The following is a 23,982-nucleotide window of genomic DNA, read 5'->3' as shown; positions in this document are numbered from 1 at the left end:
GGCTGCAGGCTCTCTGCTCGCTGCCAAGAAAAGGTCTGGCACACAACCCGACACAAGTTTTTTGTATGGATTCAACAAACCAGATATAATGTGTTAATTCGTGAGTTTTAGAGGCGCTGGTAAGTTAATTTGGTTAATTTGGTTTGGGACAGAGCCAGGTAAGCTCTACCTCTACCGTCGTGTTCTATTTGAGCCTTATTAGTGTTGGATGTTGTCAACTCTCAGAGGAAGAGTTTGAAAAAACTTATTTTATTTCTTCCTAGTGGAGAATATAGATACCGCTCTCCTATCTGTACGGCGAACATGAAGCTACAGACAAGCACGTTAGCTTAGCATAAAGACGGAAACGTGCGGATTGAGCTAACCGTCCGACGACATGAGGACTTGAGAGCGGTCTTAGCAAGAACATGAGCAGGGAGCAGATAATGGTGAGAAAGGGGTTGTAAAAAAAGTGAAGAACAATGGAACAGTATAAATTACATCAAGGAGACAAGGTCAAACACACTCCCTCTGGGTGACCTTGGGGGGAGGAGTTCGGGGGCTCTGCGCGGTTGTCATTTATGAAAGGCGTGTTTATAATGCAGTTTGAATACAGGTAGCGCTCCTCTCTATGTGCTCTGAGCACACAGTGCCAGAGGTCAAGGCTGTTTGCTAAAGCACACATCAGTCCAGACAATCAGATGACGGGACGCAGAGGATTTGTCTGAGGGGGCAGGGTCATCGCCTGTTCTCACGTTAAAATTAGACAGATTTATTTGGAGTTCTCACTTTCTTACTCGTAACATCTTCCCCCCCCCCCCCCCCCCCCCCCCCCCGGAGCTCTGATAAATCACTTCTCCACCCCGGGAGTCCAACTACCCTTCTCTCTCTCCGCTCCAGTTGCAGCACACGAGACTCCCATTCGTTTTATCAAGCTGACCTCACCTAAAAATCTGAACGACCTCGATGACCTTTAAATATAAATGACTTTTCACCTTCGGCAACGCGTGTTAAAGTGATACAGTGGTGTTTGTGGAGTCTCAAACCGGTGTGACTGTCGTGAACTTAGATGGCCTTGGTTCTCCAACCGAAACTCTCCATTACCCTCTTTATGGATTCCATGCGGATATCGAGAAAATTAAAAATCTAACACATCCTCATGGGATTATCAGAGGCAGGAGGGGATCGTACACTTCTTATTAAATTAGTCCAAGAGGTAGATAATCATGCAATGGAAGAAAAAAAAATCAATGTGGCTGCAGGGCTTGTGATCTTAGACTAAGAGTGATGTTAGATACCTTGAGCCCGGAGGGACCAGCTCGGCCAGGGTTTCCATGGGGACCAAAGGCGCCCTGTGGAAAAGCCAGAGAGAAGAAAACCCCAATCAAATGGTTTTTCGAGATCTCAATCAATCATCATATTGGGATAAAGCTGATGCAGACTGTGGCTTTGCTACTGTGAAGGAGGAAGGGAGGGGGGGGGGGTGCAAAGTCAGTCTGGAGAACCTCAGCTTTCATGCTGCTTTAACCTATTTTCCTATACATCAGCTGTGCGTGTGTGCGTTGGGTGGTGAGGTATTTGGGGTTGTTGTTGGGGGGTAGAAGCTGATGGAAAATGGGGCTCTGTGGAGTGGCTTCACCATATGGATGTGGTTTTCCTGCCCCCTGTTGCCTCCGAAATCCACAACCCCCCATCCACACACACACACACACACACACACACACAAACATTTGCCAGGTTTCTTAATGAGTAGTGCAGATATATCTAGTATCATAACATTTTGAATTCCTTTGCCGGTGTGCGTTTCTGCCCGCATTTGGCTGTTGCCGAGGAAATGAACACAACTGCGTCTGAAGGCACACCGAGCGAGATCTACAGTAGCAGCATATTGGTAATGTGAACCATCTCGCCCCATCCAGAAGCACCAATGTTTCTTTGGTTTAAACTGCAGCCGTCAGACGAAAAAAGAAAAAGGGGTGGGGGGGTGGGGTTGCTGCTCCGCCTCTGCCATCGATCCATCTGTCCGTCTGTCTAAATTCTCTTCCTCTGAGTGGCCTTTTTTCCGTGGATCTCTGACCTCGACTCCTGCCCTCCACGTGTTGTGGTACCCTTGGGCCCCTTCACCTACCCCCGGAGCAGGTCAAAGGTCGAGCGAGTCAGAGAGGGCGGAAAAAAGAGTCACAGTTGCTTTAAGAGCCGGGGTCGGCAAGTTTCAGTGAGGTGAGGGAAAACAAATGAGGGAGGAATTACGTTAGTGATCTGGTTTGCAGCATAAATTTTTTTTTTTAAAAACATCCAGACAGGCAGCTCTTTATTATGCATCAGAGAAAAGGGAAAAAAAAGAAAGAAATGTGGGGTTTGGGCTGGGTTATACAGCTCAACAAAAAAAAAAAGCCCTTTGAGCAAAGTTCAAAAACAGACGTGACAACGTAAATGCCTTTTGCTGCAGCCGCTCTTCGCTTCAAAGGGCGCTTTGACGACGGTCACGTCAGACAGGAATGAACGGGACGTTTACGGAGCGCGTGTGCGGTTGTCGTTATCTCTGACGTGTCACACAGGACGCCATTTCCACACAATCCAAATGACAAAATAACGCTGACCCCTTTCATTTTCGGTTTTTTATTCGGAGTGTCCAGATTACGGGAGGCTGTCGATGCCCTAAATAAACTTTTTTTTTTAAACTAGGCATGTTTCAATTACTTCAAAATGAACCCCGTGGCTTACCGCAGCTCGGGCAGCACACTGGTAGGCACGGGCTGGCACCGACATTCGGTACTGGGCTCTCGCCTCCACGCCGTGTCCCTCTCTCGGCACAACAGGTGCCTAATTAGAGAAGACCAGGGTGCGGCAAGCTGAGGGCAAATCAAATGAAAAACCACCAACCTGAACGGCGACACAGGGCGTCGCTGTGGCTGATGTGGTAATAATTCTGCAAGCTCTGTGCAATTCATTACCATTCTAAATTTAGACAAAAAAATGGTCAAAATCCTAAAGTTTTGTTACGGTAACATGCGTGTTGCTTGCTCCGGGGTATATAAATATCTGTGCTTGGATTTACAGAATTATATATCAACGCCATGTGTGCAACTTAAAATCCAACTTAAACTTGTGGATCTTAAATCTGAACGCATCAGTCCAGAGATTACATTCCCACATATTTTAGACCATAGGCCTTTTAATGGGAAATGGCTGTAAACACAGTCTGACTTTCAACACCGGCTCGTAAAAGACAGTTTTAAATGTATGTACAGTCAGCGTATTAAAGATAAAAAGAGATTCCGTATGATGCTGTGCCAAATGGGAGCCGAAGGGGCAATGTCTGATAAACTAACATTAGATCAAGAGCATGTGAAACCACTGGACGTCTTTTTAATGACAGATACGAGGGTAACACACACACGCGCACACACACACGCACACACACACTCTTTATGCCTCTGAGGAGCGAGGAAAATGTTTCACTGTTCGTTAAAGTCACAATAGAGTGAAAAAGAGCTGAATTTACAGCACAATTCTATATAAATTACGGGGAGACTTATTAAGCTGAGCTGAGGTGAAAAGCCAACCGTATGAATTTGTTTGCTTCAAAAGCCAACATTATAAAAAGCTAAATACAAATGAAAAAAGGAACTAAGAAGTATCATTCAGGCATTTACAACAATAAGCTCAAAATGGCCATGACCAGTTTTCAAATTACGATGGAAACCTTTTTATAATCTGGTATTAAAAATATGTGCCTTAAGGGAGGTTTCATAAATAATGAATTGGAGCAATCGACAGTGACTCATTATACCGTTATTACAGTAATGTTCCAGAGGAGAGATCCATATAAACACTTCACCTTGGGAATTATAAAGACTCTTAAAAAAGCTGTCGCCCAAGTCTTAAGAAGTATACTCATTTAATTCCTAATAGTTTTCCAGGTTTCTATATGAAATGTCCATCTGGGATCTGAATTATCTTCACTTGCAGGTGAAGCAAGCTGGGAGGGGGGGGGGAGGGGGGGATTTCGTGGTTTCAAGGTTTCAAGGAGAAGCATGAGGAAAGATGGCCGACATATTTTTTTTTCTCCCTTCAGACAAAGACCCTTTTGACCCAGTTGGGGCTCCAGACGAATACGTGCAGCCATTCTTAGATCCCGACATGTGTAGCCGCGATGCGTCCACCGCACGTTTTCCACTCACACCCTCCGACCACCGTAGGCTCGCCCCCCCCCCCCCCCCCCCCCCCCCCCCCCACAGACTATTCGCGTACACCTAGCGAAAAAGGCTTCTTTGCAGACGGTGGTTGCCGCGGCGACGGCGTCTCACACTCACATGTGTGGGATCAGAGGTCAAGGTTCATGGGTGGTGCTCGGTGGGCTCAATGGTGTCTCTGTGTGTCATCATGCAGACTTTCAGTAATCCGATGCTACGGAAAGGTCATTCACAAAAAAAAAAAAAAAAACTGTCTCATCTCTTCAGCAAACACCCTCGCTGGAATTTATTTTTCTGACCTGAAGAGAGAGATGATGCTCGTGATCAAATCATGCCACGCCACCAGTGAGCCTGCAGCTTTTAGCAGCTTTTAGCAGCTTTTAGCAACTTTTAGCAACTTTTAGCAGCTTTTAGCAGCTTTTAGCAGCTTTTAGCAGCTTTTAGCGGCCTGCAGCGTAAATTCAGATTTGGAGTTCAATTTATTTCAGTCTCATCTCACCAAAAGGGGAAAAGTATGTGTGTGTGGCGAGCTCATGTGTTTGCACACACACACACACACACACACACACACACACACACATGGCAGCAGCAATTCCGCGTGATAAATGCTTTTGTTTACAGGAAAGCTCCATAATCTGTGTCACTCTTTATATAGGCGGGTCATAAACACGGCCACATATGTCTGCGCTACACAGGCGTGGGATTAGTGCCGTAGCACGTATGAGCGCTGGTGTGTACTCGTGTGAGCGTTAAACAAAAATGACTGTGAGGTCAGAGTCAGACACTGGCGGTGAGTTTTGCAAGCGACCTCTGTTAAAGTGGCATCAGAACGAAAAGGCTTTTTACAAGTGCTTCTTTGCACATTGCAAAGCAACCACTTCCACTGACAGTTCAACAGCTGTTTTTTTTGCCGTGGTTGACAAAGGCCACGTCTGAGCCGTCGGGATATAAATCAAAAAGGAGGTGATGTGTACTTGCTGATGAATGAGGTCCACGAGCTCGAGTCGAAAACCGTAAGTCAAAACCTGTCCGGGGTCCAACCTTAAGTCATGAAAAAGAGAAATTCCTAGTTAAATATCGCTCTTATTCTCAGAAAAGCTGCTGCTGTCAAACCAAAAAATAGTTCCACTCGCAGTCATACTTATAATCCTTGAACAAGTTTACACAGCTCCGTGTTTAGACTTTTCAGCCCAATAAAATGGTGGTAAATTAACGATTTGGATCATTAGAAATCCTCCTAAGTGGGCCTGATTGTTGTGGAACTGCTACTAGAGGCGGGATGGGAGGTGCTGCAAGGGCTTGAATAGCTTAAATTAGAGCCAGACAAAGACCTCCTTATACATCTGTAGTGGTGAGGGATCACACAGACTTAACATTTCTACGACTCAGACAGACACAAACAGTAAGTAATAATAATAAAAAATAATAATAATAAAAACACCACAAGCACGCAGGCTGACTGATGAGTAGCGTGTTTGTGGTGTTTGACCACGAGTTAAATCCTTAAAACAAGGAGTCAAAAGCTTGAAAGAAACCAAGACAGGGAGTCGATCTGCATGCTAGCAACTCTGTGCATACGTTCAGCAGTGCTTCGAGCTAAATGCTAATGCTAATGTTGAGCAGATATAATATTAACCATGTTCCCTATCTTACATAGTATATAGTGTGTGAGCATGCATTTGCTTAACACAGAGCCCAGCGGCGGCTGACTGGAATGTCATTAATTTTGTTGGTATTTTGTCATAAAGTTTGAGCAATTTAAAATGTTGACCTGATGATGGCACTAGAGGGAAATTAAAGGATTCACCAAAGTTTGAGCAATTCATCCCGAGGGGAGCTCCTGCACCAAAAGCCATGGCAATAGTTCTTGAATGTCAATCTGCTGGTGGCGCTAGAGGTCAAATTCAGGGGTTCACCTTTTTTTCCATGGCCATTCGTCCAATAATTGTTGACAATCTGTCTGAATCTATACGGAGAGAGAAATTCCTTCAAAGAAAGACCCACGAAATGAGACTTTATCTCTTCAACCCGCCTCGGAGAATGAGGCCTTTCATTCGTCCCGGAATGGGATTCCTATGAAGTGTTGGGGGCAGCCTGCTGCAACAGCTCAGCGAGGAGAAGAAAAGTCCAGTGGAGCCATGTGTTCTCTGTCTGTTTACAGTGCTTTTATTAGGCATCCTGTGGCACAGCCAGCCTTTTGAAAGGCCGTCTTTATAGGAGTTTTCCTGTTTATGTTTAGGGGTTGGGAGGTCAGCACTCGCAGCCCCGTGCTGAATACGGTCAATCTGCCTGCATAGGAAAACTTTGTGTGTGAGTGTGTGTGTGTGTGTGTGTGTGTGTGAGCTGGGTGATGGGAGGGATTAAAAGTGATGTGGGAGCCCTGGCTTGGCAGGTTATTATTGTAACTTTATAAAATGGTCCAGGACTTTGCCCTCTAGGCTGGAACACACAGGTACTCTCAGTCCTCTCTGTGCTTCCACCTCTCTGCCACAGGGCCTTATTTACGGTCTGTTTGTGTGTGAGCTTTCGTCAACATGTACGTCAGCAGCAGTAGCAAAAAAACAAAAAAAACAAACAACACACGCAGAGAGACACTCACAGTAAACAAACAAACAAAGACACACTTATTAAAATGGTTCCATTTATATTGAAAATCTTGGGGTCGAATGGAAGTGTGTTTGATGTGGCTGGAGGTGTAGACTTGGAAGACTTACCCGAGGACCCCTCTTGCCCGGCAGACCTGGCTTCCCTGGAGGTCCTGGCAGTCCCTGAGAAGAGAGAGAGAGAGAAAGAGTGTATTGAGATGGTGTTATTCCTTTCTATCGTACTCAATCAAAACCACATCAGGTCACTAAGAGGGTGTTTTGTGGCACCTCGGCCCAGCTGAAGTCGTTCCATCTCAAGGTGATGAGAGTTCAGCCTTATCCATCAGGAAGTTCTGAGCCCTGAGTGGCAGGAAACCGTAGAAACACTAGAAATAACAGGTCATTTCCTGAGCCGCTCAATGCCCCTGTGTGGCTTTATCAGCCTTGTGCTCGTTCGTTTGCTTTAATCAAAAAAAAAAAAGAGGAAAAAGGAGAAGTGAGGAAAAACAGAGGGGCTAACGCGAGCTACCGTCAGTGCTACGGACGCTGATGCAAATTTGTATTAAACACTACATTACTTTTTTTTTCAAATTGCTTCACTGTAAATGTAAATGAATTACAGTATTTTTTTTTTACGACGCTGTTAAATTTGACGCCTGGAATAACAAAGATATGGGGGATCTAGTAAAAAGGCAGAAGCATCTACCATAAAGCGCGGTGTGAAAGTTTTACCCTTTCTCCAGTTTCCTCAGCTCATTTTTCACAAGGCTTTGAACTTAAAGAGACAAACCAAAAAAAAACAACTTCAAAAACAACTTTGACTTCAAAACAACGCCGACCCGAGCCCAAAAGGGCAACGTGATCAGCCGTATGTATTGTGAGTATCGCGTGTCTGTCTGCGATCTGGTGTATCGCTCTGAAGATTATAATCCCCCCCCACCCCCACCCCCACCCCCACCCCCACCCCCACCCCCTCCATCCTCTCTGGGACTGACCTCCATGGGGGTGAGACCACCACCATTGTTACAGGTGGGGTGCTCTTTGGTGGCCTAAGGACCGGTCAACATCCACACATGCTCTTATCTCCACACCTTCACCCCCCTCCTTGCTTACACTTCTTTTGTTTATTTCTACTGTCTTTTTTCTCTCTTTTCACCTGCCCATCTTCCACATATTTCTTTTCCTACTGGGAGAATATGGCGACTGCTCTCCAGACAGGGAGGAAGCAGTCTCACGATATTCCCACATCAGTTCGCATTTTCCAATCACCAGATTTCAAACACAGTCTGATGGCAAAGGCTGTTTTCAGTTATGAGGTTTAGACTCGCTGACTGTGCCTGTGAGGAAGTTGGATCATGGTTCCTGCCACCTGGCAACTGCATTTGAATTATGTACTCAAGAGTTGTGCTAAGATCTGCATGATTAATTGTTTCAGGGTTTAAAAAAGGAAATATATTACTTTTTTTTCTTGTTTGGCTTTCGTTTAACAATTATAATTCAAAAGTACTGGAATGCACAGTGCACATTTGCAAACTCCACTATAATCTTAATTTTTTTTTTGCAACATTGAATTGAACTGAATACAAATGCCCTGTTATGTGAGTTATAAGAGTTTGGCTTTAAATCAAAATTAAACTTACAGCCAGGGCAGCTCCAATGAAAATCTAATCAGAATAAAACTCCAGCTCTCACTTTTCAGCAATCACATAAAAACTCAAGAACATATAAACCACATTCAGGTGTGCATTGGAACAGATTTTTTTTTTTAAAGCAGCAGCGAGGAGCCAAAAGTGCTTCAGACGGAGGGAACTTTGCCATATTTGTGCCTGAGTTGGATGTTTCTCCTGGCAGAATCTGCACGGTGGAAACAAGAGTCCAAATCCTGATTCTATTGTGTCTTTCAGTAGGAGACTATTAATGCTACAGGCAGCACGAGTGATGAATGAGAACGCCGTTGGCTGAAACCTCAATGAATGCAATGCTGTGTATGTATAAGAGAGTGAGTGTGTGTGTGTGTGTATTTACTATACAAGACTGTGCTGTGAGACGAAGTGGGAGACGCGCACATGGCGTGTGTGTTTATAAAATCCAAACTATGTTGAAAAGGAAGCTCGACTGGGTTCATCTGGGATCTCCCCGAGACACGACACGGAGACGCACATACACGTATGCATACAAATACACACAAATTGGTATAATGCCAGCAATATTCTCAGTCTAAATGTGTGATCACATCAGATTAATGCGTTTGAATCGAAGCCCAGACAAAACATACACATTTCCACGTAAAGCCTATGGACATTAATACAGATTGTAAATATTCGTGAGCCGTAGAAGTAGCATCGTTTTCGATGGTTAAACATCAAGGCACAGTCTCAGATTGGTGTTATTTACAAAATATATTTGGTATAAGTTGTTTGGCCTCAACATAGTATCAGCACTGGGCAGTTCCTTATAACTTCCCTTAAATCGTCTATTTCCTGTGGTAGATTACGCGCTTCATATTGAGATTGCAGGCAGTGCTTTCCGAATTGCAGTAATTTGGTTCAATGTAAGTCAGGTTTGGTGTGGACATCAGCAGAGATGCAAATTAGCCAACCCTTGATGCACCGCCCTCTGCAATCTACAGCGGCAAATTACAGACCACTACAATGACTAAGCAACGCACACGTATCAAACGCACAACTCCCCGCTCACACCTTACACTACAATGACTCCTTCACACAAGCTTTAAATACAAGTACAAACACACCCAGAGCGGGCTGGGTGAGACATTGAGGTCTGATTGGTCAGGCCACATTTGCTCTTAAGCTCTTAACGTGATAAAACTCCCAAACACAGTTGATGTGTGGTTTGGTTAACAACTTTATTTGAGCTAACGTAGTTATTTTCTCTAGTATGAATCAGTAAAGATGCAACTGAGGTGGTTGGTGTGAAAGAAAAGGGTGAAAATAGACCTGCCTGCCTCAGTGTTCCCGTTCCTTGTGATACAGGCCATGCATACTTTAGCGTTGAATTGGGAAGAATGATGGTGTTTACTGACTGCTTTGACCCTTGACCTGGCTTTGAAAGAGGGCCATGAGACCTCCACTAGCCCTCTAAGACAGAGGAATCTGGTGCAGAGACGGCAAGGCGTCAGACCTGACACGTCACACCCAGCCTGGAGGGTTCAGTGCACAGAGGAAGGAGGAAAGGAGGGAGGAACATATGGGATGTCTAACCTGTGTGGGAAAGGAGATAGAGCTACATTAACCTACATATCTCGGTCACTTATTTTCAGCTCCAGAGCACTAGACTCAAACCTGGTCTTACACTGGTTACAAAGACCAGCATGGACTGAGAGACCCACAACTGCTAGCATAAACAGCTCAGACATAGACTGCATGTTTTTCTTCTTCTTGACTTTCCAGAACCTTTAGTGTCAAAAAGTAATAATGCGTCAATCTTAGCTGTGCTACACTGGCAACTTGTCAGCTTCAGAAACAATTTAATAATGCTCCTTCACTGTATATTCCTGTTTTTTTCCAGTCACACCTTATTATTGCTACGTTTCTGTGCTCTCCACCAGTCCACCAGGCACATATACATTCTCAAAGCATGTAGTGTTAGCTAGCCCTTGATCACAATAAAGTGATCAAGCACATTTACTTCATTTGCCTTTTTTTGTGGCACAGACACACACAAACATACTTGGTAACCAACCCAACAGACCAGAGGTGCTTACCGATGGGCCTGTGTCTCCTTTCTGTCCTATATCTCCAGCCAGCAGGGAGAACTGAGTAGGTGGCACCTCCCAGCTCAGGAAGCCATCAGTAGCAGGTGGCGTTACAGGGTTGTATGAAGATCTGGTTGGTCGCGGGGTGACTGTAGCCTTGGTGGTTTTGGCTTGCTTTGTTGGTTTGATGACCTGCCTGGTGACTGGCTTGGAGGTTTTAGCAGTTGCCGTTTTGGAGATCGTTGGTTTTGAAGGGTTGACCTTGGAGATCGTTGGTTTTGAAGGGTTGACTTTGGATATCGTTGGTTTGGAAGGGACAACTTTTACATAATTTGTTTTGGGTTTGGACGGAGTGGCTTTGGATGGCGTAACTTTAGGCTTGGGCGATATTTTCTTGGATGCGGTGGGTTGTTGTTGTGGTTTCTTTAGGAGTGCACCTTGTTCTGATAAGGCAGAGTCCGGCTTTGTCTTGGAGGGTTTGGTGGTAGTGGCTGGAATAGTAGGTTTCTTCTTGGTGTCCGTTCCTGCAATTGCCTTTTTGTTATGAGGAGTGGGCTTTTGGGTAGTCGGTTTGGAGGGTTTATAAATTGAAGCTTTAGAGGTGGTGGGTCTTGGGTTTGGGGGTTTAGTTGGGGGTACTCTTGTCCTGAGTGGTGCTGTGACTGTCTCAGTCCTGGCGTTGGGTGGCGGGGAGGCCAAACCAAGCTGGACTGTGACGGGCATCAAGGTTCCCAAAAAGGGTGTAGGAATGGTCCGAGGGCTAAGCTTTATTGTTTGGGTGGGGGCCACATACCTCACTGCCGAGGCAGCAGCAGCGACACTCCTGGCAAGGCTCTTCCCCGCGGTCTTCTTGGGCGTTTCTGAGCCACCACGTTTAGGGGTAGCAGCGGTGGCTGTGATGTTTGCTTCTCGTGGTAGGATAGGCAACAAGGGAGGAAGTTTAGGCCTGTATGTGTCAGCTTCCCTGCACTGTTTCTTAATGTACCTGCAGTAGTTGTGAGCTGCCTGTGCAGAAGGGACCAGGTCAAATTGGCAGATGGCTCCTTCGAAGTGTGCTGAGGCCTGCTGCTGGCTTGTCCTTCCCAACAAGAAGGAGCCCTGGAGCTCTGGAGCCAGTCCCTCCTCACTGTCCCACCCAAAGTCTGCATGAACACTCTGCTCTCCGCAGGAGGCATAAAGAGTCACTCTCTGTCCATTAATTCCCACCGCCAGTTGGTGCCACTGACCGTCATGGGGCTCATAGGGCAGCGCCACCGAGGTGTTTGGTCCCGTGTGTAGGACCAGATGGCCCGGTGTAAGCTGCAGACCGAGAAGGAGCTTCTTGCGGCCTGAGAGCAGGGTGAAGAGGAAAGCGCTGTTGACACGGTGTGAGCGCACACTCAGGACCAGTGCCAGGTTGGGCCAGATGGCCGCTGGGAAGACTGAGCGCAGTGGGGTTTCAATGTGCGCCCGCTGGTTGAGGATGATCCCCGATCGGAATGGAATGACCCCCGCTGGCACCGAGCGCCACGGTTTCTCTCCCTTGAGCCCCAACTTTTGGAGGATGTCCACATCTGCGTAAAAAGGAAGAATAGCGTTAGAGGGGCAAATTAGCGTGGCAGGCTTGTTTATGAAGGTCACACATCAGTACAGTAGAACAATACATATATTAGGACCTTGCAAGTATATTCTACAATTTATTTTAAGTTGAAAGACTTAACATTATCCTACTGATGGAATCGGTTTTGTTGATGCTTAATAATTATTATCATATTTCATTACGTTTTTTTCAAATGTCTTGAAACGTGAAGTAAGTTTAGTAAGCTTTAGGGTTGGCTAAACGTTTGCTATTGCATGTGTCCAAAATGTGTTGTCCCTAAACAAAACCCTCCACAAGACAGTGAAATTATACATGCTGACCGGGAGTGAATTAGAACGGAAAATACTCAAGAACATGGCCACTTGAGCTACAATTACACCCACAACCATTTACAGTGAGCAGATATGGACGCTGAGGGAGACTGCTAAATATTTTTGCTGTGTTTGCCAGTGGTCATGGTATGATTGACTACACTGGCTCATGAGCAAACTTTCCAAAGACTTTCCATTTACAAAATAAAACCAATATTTTTTTGTTGGTGTTACACATGACAGGCATGGCAACATCATAGCTATACATCATGTTTGACTGGTCTTTCAGCCAACTGTGAACAGCAGTTCACAAAGTAATGGAGCTGAAACACTGCTTGGAGAGAAAAAATGAATACAAGGATAATAAACTCCCTGCGTTTTGAGGTGACCAAACTGCTTCTGTAGGCTGTCTAGTGTGACTTACGGCCAAAGCAAACAACTATGTATAGGTCTACTCGGACATAAAACTAGGCTGATGATAGGGGACTATGAAGCGACCTTGGGTAGTTGCAAAAAAGATGCTGCGTTGGACCTTTGTTTCAAATGTCAGCGGTTTGCAGCGTCACGCTTCTGTTGTGGCATCGTCTGACCATGTGACATAAAACTGCTTTAAGCAAGCCCACAACAGATGGATTTTTTTGCTATTGAGGCCGACAAATACCTAAAAGAGCCGCTCACCACAACCTGCAAGAACAAAAGTTCCAAGCCAAAAGCATTGTGGTTACACATTTATGATCTTCAACTAATTTTGCCTTCTGGTCTTTCGGGTTGTTGAATCTTTGTTCTAGAAAGTGCCGTGCCGTCAGGCTATTTGAGCAGCCTAAATGAATGTTCCGTACACTTCAAATATTTGTTTTACCATCGAGCAGAAAATAAACATTATATGTAAACATAATAACTCTGACTTGAAACATGCAAAGTGAAGCAATAGCAACTCGAACAAGAATAATGACCGCGCAGCTTCCGATTTTTTTCTACCGATAATCAAGTCTCAAAAAAATGTAATTCTCCATACGACAGAGAAAAAAACAATGGCGGTAATATATTCGCACCTTCGCCTTATTCTCTGTAAGGACTCCGTTGCCAATAGCCAACCCCTTCATCCCCATAAATGAGGCAAGAACGTCCTTAATGTTCCATGTGCCGATGGAAATATGACGGCTGGTGGAGGTAATTGTGACTGTGGGAGCTCAGCCAAGGCCACAGCAGCCAGTACTATCGGGCTAAAGGACCTAATCCTCTCCTAGTAACCATCTGGACCCCTTCAGAAGAAAGAGGGACAGTTGGATACTGTATAGAGCCAACAATATGTTTTGTGAATTTTGAGGCACAGGGGACAGGGTTCAGGTTCTAAATGTAAATACATTGACAACGTTATATAACCTCCACACCAATTAGCACATTACTAATTACTGTGTATGTTAAAGCATAAGTGCCGTTTCGCCTCTTTGTGTTAAGGCTATAGGGGATGAATGAGCCATCGGCATCATCAGAAGACCTCCCCTCTTCACTGCTCCTCTCAGTCTTTCTCATCAATAGGGCACGTTTTTTTTTGGAAATTCAGAACATGCCCACAAGTAACCACAAGTGAGTACAGCATCACTCTGCCCGGAGGAAGAATACAGTTTCCAGCCTTTCCGCCAACTTCCACTCTCTATTCAGGATTTCGGTCTCAGGGGTTCCCAGGCGCTCATTCACTATATATGACCTGTGATCTCAGACCCAGGCCGCCTCAACATCTTTATTGTCTCTGGGCTCACGCTGACCTGTGGTCACTGGGCCTTGTCTAATGGGGGGACATGCTATAGAAGCCCTGCTTGTGAAAAAGATAGAAACGTGGGCCCGCAATGGTGATGACATGACAAAGTGGGACCGATGGGATGTCCCAACCGTCGCTGTACTGGTAAGCTATGGAGAGAAAGGACTTCAATGAGATGCTTGTCTTTCTATAATACAAGGCTTGCTTCATTAGACGGCTGACGGGGTGGGTGGGGGTTTGGGGGGCTCAGACTTTATATAATTGCACGGAAAGTTAAAAAAAGAAAAGAAAGTGAAGACCGTGAATTTGATCCCTGGTTGTGGTGGTGGTGATCAAGGAATTAGACCTGAGGGAGGAAGCGGCTGAGCTCTCACATGCACCGTGTCAAACAAAAAATGTGAACTAATCCGTCTAGTCTGGAATTATGACGCGTTATTGATGAAAACCAGGTTTTAACACATTCTAATTAGATTTCATAGAATACGGTACTCATCTTCTTCTTTTTGTTGTTGTTGCACAGTTGCCTCTCCTGTATCGTGCTTTCCACGCTCTGTATACGGCTGTACGTTTTTAGGGCTTTATAAAATAGCCAGAAGAAACAAGACCTACATGGGATATAGTGTATACCCATCCACACAGTGAATTCTTCTCTCTGTGTGGTCTCTTCTGCAGTAAAGGACAACAGGGCTTGGCAGAGAGGCAGAAGGGGTTCATTACATGTATCTCTTCTGTACGTAGACTCCTGTCTCCAAACCCCCTTTTATTCAAATACCACTACTATTACCGGGGCATCCATTAACCATGTGGTTTTAGGTATACAGAATACTGTATGGACCTGAACACACACACACACACACACACACACACACACACACACACAGCAGAATTGTGTTTAACACATGGCTGGAGTTCGTAGCCTTGCTGTGCGCCAAGTCTTTCGAGTAGGACCGAGAGAAGGTCCAAGGCTCTTCAGTGTGTAATGTTATCCCCGGATGAAGGATGAAGTCACCGATTCGTCGACACACTCACAAGACCTCTCGTTGGCTGACTGAGCCATTTGTGATATCTGTGAGAGGAAAATCCATTCCCACAGCAATACAAGAATTATCACAATATTTCGATGATCATTTCGCCTTCATCTGATGGTGACAGTAGAGACGCATGCAACAAAGGTAAAATATGTAATGCAACTTAAAACCACCAACACGCCAGATGTCCCGTTTACATTTTTTTTAATTATGTTTTAGAATTCAAAAGCTTGCACTTAAAAAAAGATAACAGATGCTTTTGCAAGGCTTTTTATTAAAGAGCTTTGACTTTGATTTGGGGGAAGATGAAGAAAAAAAAAAAAAAGGTTTCATCTTTGTCGCAATGAACCGAGATGACATTTGGTTTTGTCGGTCACCGGTGTTCAGTGGCGGCGTGTCGAGCCCATTGAACCGCCTGTCAGTCTCAATCATGATGATTGGAGAAGAGAAGGGGCCAATTCACTGAACTGTATCTATGACTTTTCATCCGGGGGAAGCCGCCAAATGGTACAAAAAGAAACTCGCGGGATCACAATCCAAAACAACAAACTATTTTTACCTGCACAATCACATAAAAATTAAAAAAGAGACATATCGTCACATTTTAACTTGATATGACAAACTTGTCAGCACGCAGTTGGTTATTTAAACATCCGGAAGTTATATAGAGCGACGTTATCGTTCATTTAGAGTCGTGTTTCTGACCACCGGGCTGATGGAAGTTTAATATTCCTGCTTTTTGTTTTTTTTAGCTCTGTTTGGTCTCCACAAACTCCAGAAGGAAGGATGTGGCTGCTAAATGCTGCATTATGTTCATCAGCCAGTCGCTACACGTGTCTGCCTGCTGAGCAGGTCGTCGTGTACCGCGGCGTTTTAGAGCTCATGCAGTAAAAACAGCTGCTATGAGAACCAAAAGGTTAAAGCTAGGGAGGTAAACAATGAGCTTGAGAGCTGCTATGAAGCTCCGTGAAGCCGAGGAAGCCACGAGTCGTAACTCCTTCCGCCTCGTCACGTTGTCATTTGATAAATTATAGAATATAGAGGTCACCTGGTGTCTTGACGATGACCATCACGGTCCGTCTCCTGAATACTCCTCAATCAAAGACGTGTTTAGAGAACATCTCTCTATGATGGTCAGCTTCTAATTAAGCGTCCCGCGGCCGCTCAGCTTACTTCAACGCCTGTCGTCATGACAACCGTTGGCCCCATTCTCGTAGCTTACGCGTGTTTACGTGCTTGGGCAATGACCAAGTATGCGAAGAATAAAGTTTACAGTTTGTTTCCACCGGTGCATTTTCAGTGAAGAAGAAAGAGGGATTAAGGGAAGTGGAAGTGACTTAAAGGCCCGTCTTACCTTCAGAGTGTACTTGTGTAAGTCCCAGGTAACAAGTACAATATAATACGGTACAGAGCAATAGGGCTCTCCTGGGGGAAGAGAAGAGAGGACGTTAGAAAGAGGCAGCATTCATACATCATTATACTTTTAACTTCATTTTTATTAAGAAACCCTTTTAAAAAGCAATTAATGTACTTATTGGTTTCCAGAAATCATGAATGCTTTATCATCTAAGTCATTAATAGAAACACATGTTGGGTTGCAAGGTTGTTAAAAACTACAAAGCATTCATGGTTTATTAACCATCAATAAAAAACAGTGGTATTTATCCCTTTATCCCTTTATAAAATGTGCCCTTTATATTGGATTTGCTTGTATTTATCTTATTAGGAAATATTTCTCAATAGACCACAACATCATGAACCAGAGTGAGACACACACACACACACAGTTTCAGGTTGTGGTATGAAAAGACAGAAATACTATAGTAGACTTCTCCATCGACACACAAAGAAACTCCAGAAAAACAAAGCGGCCTCTCTCAACACCTCCACCGCTTCCAGGTGAGGAGACTGATTGGGAAGTGGACCGAGGGCTCAGCGGGGGGACTGAGATCCGGTGACAGGCAGGGGAGCCACTGTTTACCGCTGGAGGTCATCCAGACACACACACACACACACACACATCAGAGGAGGAAATGTGTATAGCAGCTATAGCTGCAGGGCCAGAGTACAGCAGGCAGTCGGGTTTGTGGGCTCCAAATAAATAAAAATGTAGGAAAAGACGCTAACTTTTGCATAAACATATTTACCTGCACCATCACCAGGATCAGAACCCTTATGACATATTTCTGCAAACAACCTCCGCACTAACCAGTGGCTGCTTCCCCCGACTGGTCTCAATGTGTACATATCCGAGTGTTTGTGTGTGACGGTGTCTATGTCTGCCAGTTCCTTGTTGCTAATACAGCTTCATCACCATCAACCAGCTGGCTGTGGTTACTCAGGATGCTTAGTGTGTGTGTGTGTGTGTGTGTGTGTGTGTGTGTGTGTGTGTGTGTGTGTGTGTGTGTTTGTGTGTGTTTCTCTCCCAGACTCCCAGCTGGTTGCAGTCTCATTAAGTGTCATATCAGCGGAGGAGAGATCCGCTTTCTGAAAATGAGTCATGAATGCTGAGATTATTTTTTACTGCGGTGTAAGCGCCTCTGGTTGTGTCCCTCTGGGCTGTTTACATCTGTGCAAACCGGACCAGGTTTCCCTGGGAAACGGCGCCGCTTCCTTTTGGCTTTTCAGCTTTAAAGTTCTCGGTAGCTTGTTTAGATTTTTTTTTTTTTTTGAAGTGTACGTGACGTATTGGGATTTTTCTTCCGTGGAACATGTGAAGGAGGTGGATTTGTGCAGAGTGGACATTTAAAATCAGCATTGGCTGACAGCTGTACACTGACCCAGTCCGGTGTGGTTTTCATACTGCAACAGTGAGCTCTGACGGGACTCCCTGGGGAATTCTCAGCTAAGCTGAGTGGACAAAATACCGTCCAGATGAACAATAACCTAAGTCATCCATTAAAGCAGACAGTATAACCTATATTGCTGTGAGCCACTAAACTCACAGCTGCTTTTTATTACTGGTAACATCCTTCTCTACTCTGTGATCTTCTTATCTTGAGTGTGATTCACACACATCTCCTTCGCTATCAAATAGTGAAGTCGGCTAATGGAAAATGTGGCTAAAAAGGAGTGTGTCTGAGCAACATGCTGATGGAAAGAGTGAGTCAGAGAGTATTTGGATGTTTGCAATTCAGTCATCGAGATATCCGGTGCCACATTGTACAATCTGCAGCAGCAATCGACGGATGAAAACGGTCATTTCCTCAAAGCCGAAGTTCTCTTTCCGTGCTGTGTTTCCACGGCGTCGGCGTCTTGCATCTCTTTTTCCTAAACCTATGCATTGCTCATGTATGAATCCTCACCCCCCCCCCCCAAAAAAACACCACCGCCCAACAGCCACTCGAACAGCAGCACGTCTGTAGGCCGGTGACCAGTCAAAGGTTGAGAAAAAAAACACACACACTGAGAAGCCCCTGTGTAGTTTCCGTTTCTTTTAACTGGTGTGGACTTCTCAATGATTCACTGAAAGGATTCCCCTAAGGTGATCCTGCCTCCTGAGCATGCATGCACACGCACACACACACACACACACACACACACACACACACACACACACAAATAAATACTCACACACACACACAGTGGAAAATTCCTACAGAGTGGCTGACACTAACAGAGGCTCATGAGGAAGAGGAGGTCATTGACATCTCTTAAGACAAGTTGTGTACTTGAATGTTCATCATCCGTTCTGCAGTCTACTTATACTAAAGATGCACTTCCTGACCAATTTCCCCTCATCAAATGAGCTACATCAGTCTGGTTCCAACTATTATACTTAAACGACATGTAAAACTGGATATTGCACTTATTATTCAGGTTGGAGAGGGACTGGCCCAGAAATGATCCCAGTGGCTATTTATCATGTTTAAAATATTAAACTCTGTAGTGTTACACTTTTCTTTTCTTTTTAAATATGCCAACACACAGCCAAAGAATAATTGCATGCAAAAAAAAAGAAAAAAGCCAGGAGTGAGACGTAAAGGGCGACCCCACGTGGCCACGTGTGTGTCTGATGTTCCATGCAGCTCACACCTCGCAGGTAGACTCATGCACACCTATATGTTTACAGATGTTGTTGTGCCACTCTTGCTGTGAGGATATGCGCCTCCATATGTTTCTTAATGAAAGGTAGTTTCTAAAACACCGAGGTGCCAGGTGCATAAAGGTGATACCATTTGGCCAGCTTGCTTTCCTGAGACACTTGGGGACAGAGAGTCAAATCTCCGGACTTTCCTGCTCTCTCCATGACTGAATGCATCCCCCCCCCCAACCTCCTCCCCACCTAATCCAGATGTTCACTGCGCAGTAAAAACAAATATCGAACAAGAACAACTGATGCACGTTGAAAATGAATGCATGGATTTATGCGTTTTGTTTAACGTGAATTGTGCAACAGCTGGCTGCTGCACGCACTTCCCTAACATAGTCAACACCGTAGCCAAGAGAAGACACCGTGATTTCGTCAGTATATTATAATAAAATGTATATGCTGTAAACACGTGCATAAAACATCTGCATTTTATGCTTCACTGTAAAACTCTGTTGTTCCTTTCAATACATTGATAAGTGAATGTTGTCTGGCTGTTGTGTATACGTCACAGTTTTATCAGTACAACTATTTGGTTTAATGTCTTCCACTTTAAAAAAAAAAAAAAAGATTGCCCTGCGTAAATATGGCCGAGGAGTCTGCGTGCGTAAAAAAAAAGGAAAACATGCAAAGCATCTGAACTTCTCATGAAACTTTATAGCTCTGAATAATTGCCTGTTTTGCTTGCTCCGATGAGTCAGTTTAGTAAACAGTACATGGCAAAGTTCCCCCGCATGCTCCCGTTGCGTATTTTCCAAACACAACATGCAAACACTTGAATGAACCGTTTTTCTTTTGCACAATCACAAGATGTCCAACTTTTTTTAAACCTGGCGATTACGATTGGTCTATTTTTGTCCATTTCAAATGGGGGAACAAATAGGGGGGGAACACAAATTGACTCCTTTTGTCAAAGTTCTTTAAAAAAAAAGAAAAAAAAGAAAAGACTATGGTTCCCAACAGACCTCCCGTACAAAGCCAGGTGGACACCGCTCCTGGACCACAGCCAGCCGGCACATCCCAGGTAACGCACATGGGGGGGGCTCATGCAGCTCCTCCAAAATGTAACTCAGTCCCCCGCCAGTGATCCGCCATCACCTCAGCTCTTTCCAAAAAACAGCCTCTCATCCAAACACACAGACACACGGTCTAACAAATGGAAACGGTACTCACTTTGTGTCTAGATGAGAGGTTCTGCAATCTCTCCTTCGGGTGCCTAAATTCATTTGTATTCATTTGTCCTGGCAGTCAAAAACCTGACCGTTAATCACAGCGTGACTCCTTTGCAAGGGGGGCAGAAGACACCGGTCGCCGTTTTACACATTTGACAAGCTGGGGATGAAGTTCCACAGGAAAAAACTCATGTTGATTGGCCTGTCAAAGCCCGACATAAATTCCTCCTGGCAGGCTGGGTTGACAGAGAGTTTTCCTGTGCGAGTGTCTGTCGATATTCCCCTGTGTTTCATTCATTTATGCCGATCCAGATTGAGGGACGCGCTGCCGGCGAGTAAAGCTGGGTTTCTTTTGGATGGGGGGTTACGGAGTCAGGAGCCTTGGACTCATCCCTTTCCTTTTTAAATAGGCTTTCTGTGCGTAAAGCCACGGCAAATGCACCGCGCGGCCAGGTGTCCGGTTACACCCCCTCCCACCCAGCGGTTGCGTCGTGCAACTACACGCCTCCTTTTCTCCAGGGGGGGTGGCCACATGGCTCTTACCCAGAGCCCCCCCCCCCCGTGCACCGGTAAACCATATGAATGAACCACGGTGACACATCGTGGGCAGCGCCGCACACACTGACGGTGCCAACGCAGGAACGCCTACAGACTCTCCTTCAAGCATCCCCTCGATGTGTGGATCAATGTGAGGGATTGTACATCATCTATGACGGCGAGTCTTTCAAGACACTTCTTTGAAGGAGAGATGGGGTTTATTAATTCCCTCGTCTTCCCTTATAATATGAAAAGATGTGAGTGTCCCACTGCAAAGCACAATGATGTTTAAGGTCTTGATAGTAGTCATTTTGAGATATGACTGTCGACATCAGTCTCGGCCATCGTGTGAGTGAAGTGTCAACGCAGAGGGTGCAGCACCTGGATCAGCTCCCTTTACCTCGAGAGGAGTCCCGGCCATGCTGCAGGACCAGGCCTATCCCAAAGAAGACCTCCGCACAGCCACCAGAGACGATGCATACGACATGACATCTGTTTGAGAAGCTTCGTGAAGACGCATGCTTCACAGAATCATGAGACGTGATGTGCTCCTCGGGAAATGTGTGAAAAAGAAGAAGTTAACCGTTTTCACGAGGACCATTTGCATGTGTTTCGAGCGTTTCAGATGAAAACTGCTCACGGGAAGGTGGATTAGATGTTGCTGCTGAATCTACTCAAGGTCATTTTTCAATGCTGCGGGCACCAAAAACACATTTAAGGCATTTCTGGAAAAGAAAAAGAAAACACACACACACACCTGCTTGGGTCTCAGCCCATCAACTCTTTTCTAAAAAAGGACTAATAATTTGTAGTAATCCTGTTTTTGTTGTAATTAAATCAACTTGAAGTGGATAAGTGAGTGATTCCTGATAGAAGGATCTTATCACCTTAAACTCCTTAAGTCTGAGTGAACAGATATTACAGCAAACTGCTTGTTCACGTGAATGCTGCACACAGCAACACCAGTGGACAAACAACGAGCTGAGGAGGCTACAGAATAACGACGGCGGTGACCAGCGTCCATAAGATTGGCCGGAGGCCTTGAGCACTGAAAGGTCGCCTTGATTGACACTGTGAGGGGCAGCTAGGGCGATCTCTCTCCATTTCAGCCTAAGGCCCGTTGGCCAGCCAGCCTGCTAATGTCCGAGGGTCATTAACATGCTCTTTACGGTCCCCTTTACACACTCCGTCCCTTGTGTTTCAGCGCCGGGTGCCACCCTGACCCTCCCATGTACTTCCAATGAGCCACAGCGACTCTGCCCCCTTCTTCCCAAATTACAAACTCTGCGCTTGCTAGCGCGCTCACTGCCACCCCTTAAAGCGTCTTAATTATGGTCATTGGCACCAAGTCTGAAAGCTCCCTTTATCCCCCCCACGCTCCAGAAATAGGCTCCACTGCAGCACACAGGCGGCAGCCCAGATCAAACGCGCCCCATAGGGAAGGGGTCATTACTGGTGCGCAGGGCGGACACAGCCCAAAGGGTGCCGGGGCCACGCCTTGAGCCCAAATTGCAGCCTGGGCCTAGTGAGGACACAAGACCGGTCTTTGATGCACGGGCAAGAGCAACAGCAACACGGGCCGTTTGGATATCAGTGTTTACAGTGAGCTGTGTACTGTACATACACATAAACAACCAATACAGTGTTTTGCAGACTAAAAGCTGAGGAAATTGGGCGCTGGACTTGGTTGGGTGTTCACATGTTTCTCATGGTTTGTATTTATCTGGATGTTTTACAGAAGTAGCAGGTGACAAAGACCGTAAGTCGTAAAAAAAAAAAAAAAAAAATAGTGAAATGATGTAAAAAAAAAAAAAAAGTACGAGGATTTAAACGTATTACCTTCTTTGAGTAGTTTTTACTATTAAAGTTAACGTGACGGTGTTTTCAGAGCACGTGCGGACATTAAAATAACCTTGTTGTCACCCAACAAATAAATAGGTTGTAAGGACAGTCACCTCTGTGTGGATGTGTTTTCACTCTGGGCAGCGGCAGAGGTTATGTGGTGGCGGTGAACCAGACAGTGCTGTCTCTCTCAGCTCCACTGCACACAAGAAGACTGTTCATAGAGGAATGTGTGTGTGTGTGTGTGCGTGTGTGTGCCGAGTGGGTGAATGTAGAGTGTCTGTGTGGTGTGTGTTTTTCCTTTACAGGTGGTTGTGTCCACTTGTTTGTGCTTCTGGTTCTGTCTCCTTCCGGTGTGTGTAGTGATGGTTTGGTGAAGCACCGGTGTGTGTGTGTGTGTGTGTGTGTGTGTGTGTGTGTGTGTGTGTGTGTGGAGGGGGTGGGGGCGGGGGGGTGGAAGGAAAGTGGTCCAACAAGCTCCGGTGATGATGTGATTTATCTTACGCTCCATGTTACAGTCTGTCTCTTCTTTTTCTTTTAATATGTCACATACCTTCTTTTTGTCTTTCCTTTCTCTCTCCTGGACGTCCGTCTCTCTTTCCTTTCTCTCCCCCTGTCATTCCTTCACCACAAGAATTTCCATTGCTGGCACACCGCAGTAGACAGCCACCCCGAAAGCTGTGCCACAACCATAATGAGCATGTTGAGTTCTCATAATAACACCAGAATAACCTGCTGGGGGGGAGACAAGCTCCTTTGGGGGGGGGGGGCAGGCTCAACAGATCTTTCTACTCTGGATTCAGAGTGCCAACAATACACAGACCCGAGTTTGTTGAAGTGTGAAAAATGGAGTTTCCTCTGTGCTGTTATTAGATTCATTTCTGCAGTGTTTGCACTTTTTTTTTTTTTTTTTTTTCTCGTATTTTTGTGTCCAGGTTTGAGGGGTTGGAAGGCGCTAAAATGATGCACGTTTACTGTAATCATAACACACAGCTCTTGTTTAAAAAATACAAGAAAGGCTGGACTATTTGGAAAACAGGATGCAGAATTTTTTTAGCCCATAATTGTGCAATTTGGTGGCCATGTGAAAATTGTTATTACATTAAAATATTGAGGGCTAAATTGAAGGCCACCATCATAAACTTGCAATAGGTGATTTGAACACTGACATGATATAGTAAAGTGCACA

The 23,982-nt window shown here is 45.2% G+C and overlaps 1 protein-coding gene across 1 annotated transcript in view; it reads right to left on the bottom strand.

Annotated features, from left to right (window-relative positions):
• The window catches only part of LOC117740810 (collagen alpha-1(XXVII) chain A-like), a 58,325-nt gene extending 37,495 nt beyond the window's left edge, over positions 1 to 20,830 (bottom strand). The window contains exons 1-5 of the mRNA XM_034547383.1: positions 20,416 to 20,830; positions 16,507 to 16,577; positions 10,485 to 12,028; positions 6,890 to 6,943; positions 1,278 to 1,331 (exon numbers count right to left, since the gene is read on the bottom strand). Of these exons, the coding sequence (XP_034403274.1) occupies positions 1,278 to 1,331; positions 6,890 to 6,943; positions 10,485 to 12,028; positions 16,507 to 16,577; positions 20,416 to 20,468 (1,776 nt within the window). The 5' untranslated portion in view covers positions 20,469 to 20,830. The remainder of the gene's footprint in view (positions 1 to 1,277; positions 1,332 to 6,889; positions 6,944 to 10,484; positions 12,029 to 16,506; positions 16,578 to 20,415) is intronic.
• Positions 20,831 to 23,982: the final 3,152 nt, after the last annotated feature.

Source organism: Cyclopterus lumpus, chromosome 12 (genome assembly GCF_009769545.1).
Source record: "Cyclopterus lumpus isolate fCycLum1 chromosome 12, fCycLum1.pri, whole genome shotgun sequence".
Classification (NCBI taxonomy): domain Eukaryota; kingdom Metazoa; phylum Chordata; class Actinopteri; order Perciformes; family Cyclopteridae; genus Cyclopterus; species Cyclopterus lumpus.
This window is presented reverse-complemented; position numbering and strand designations above follow the sequence as displayed.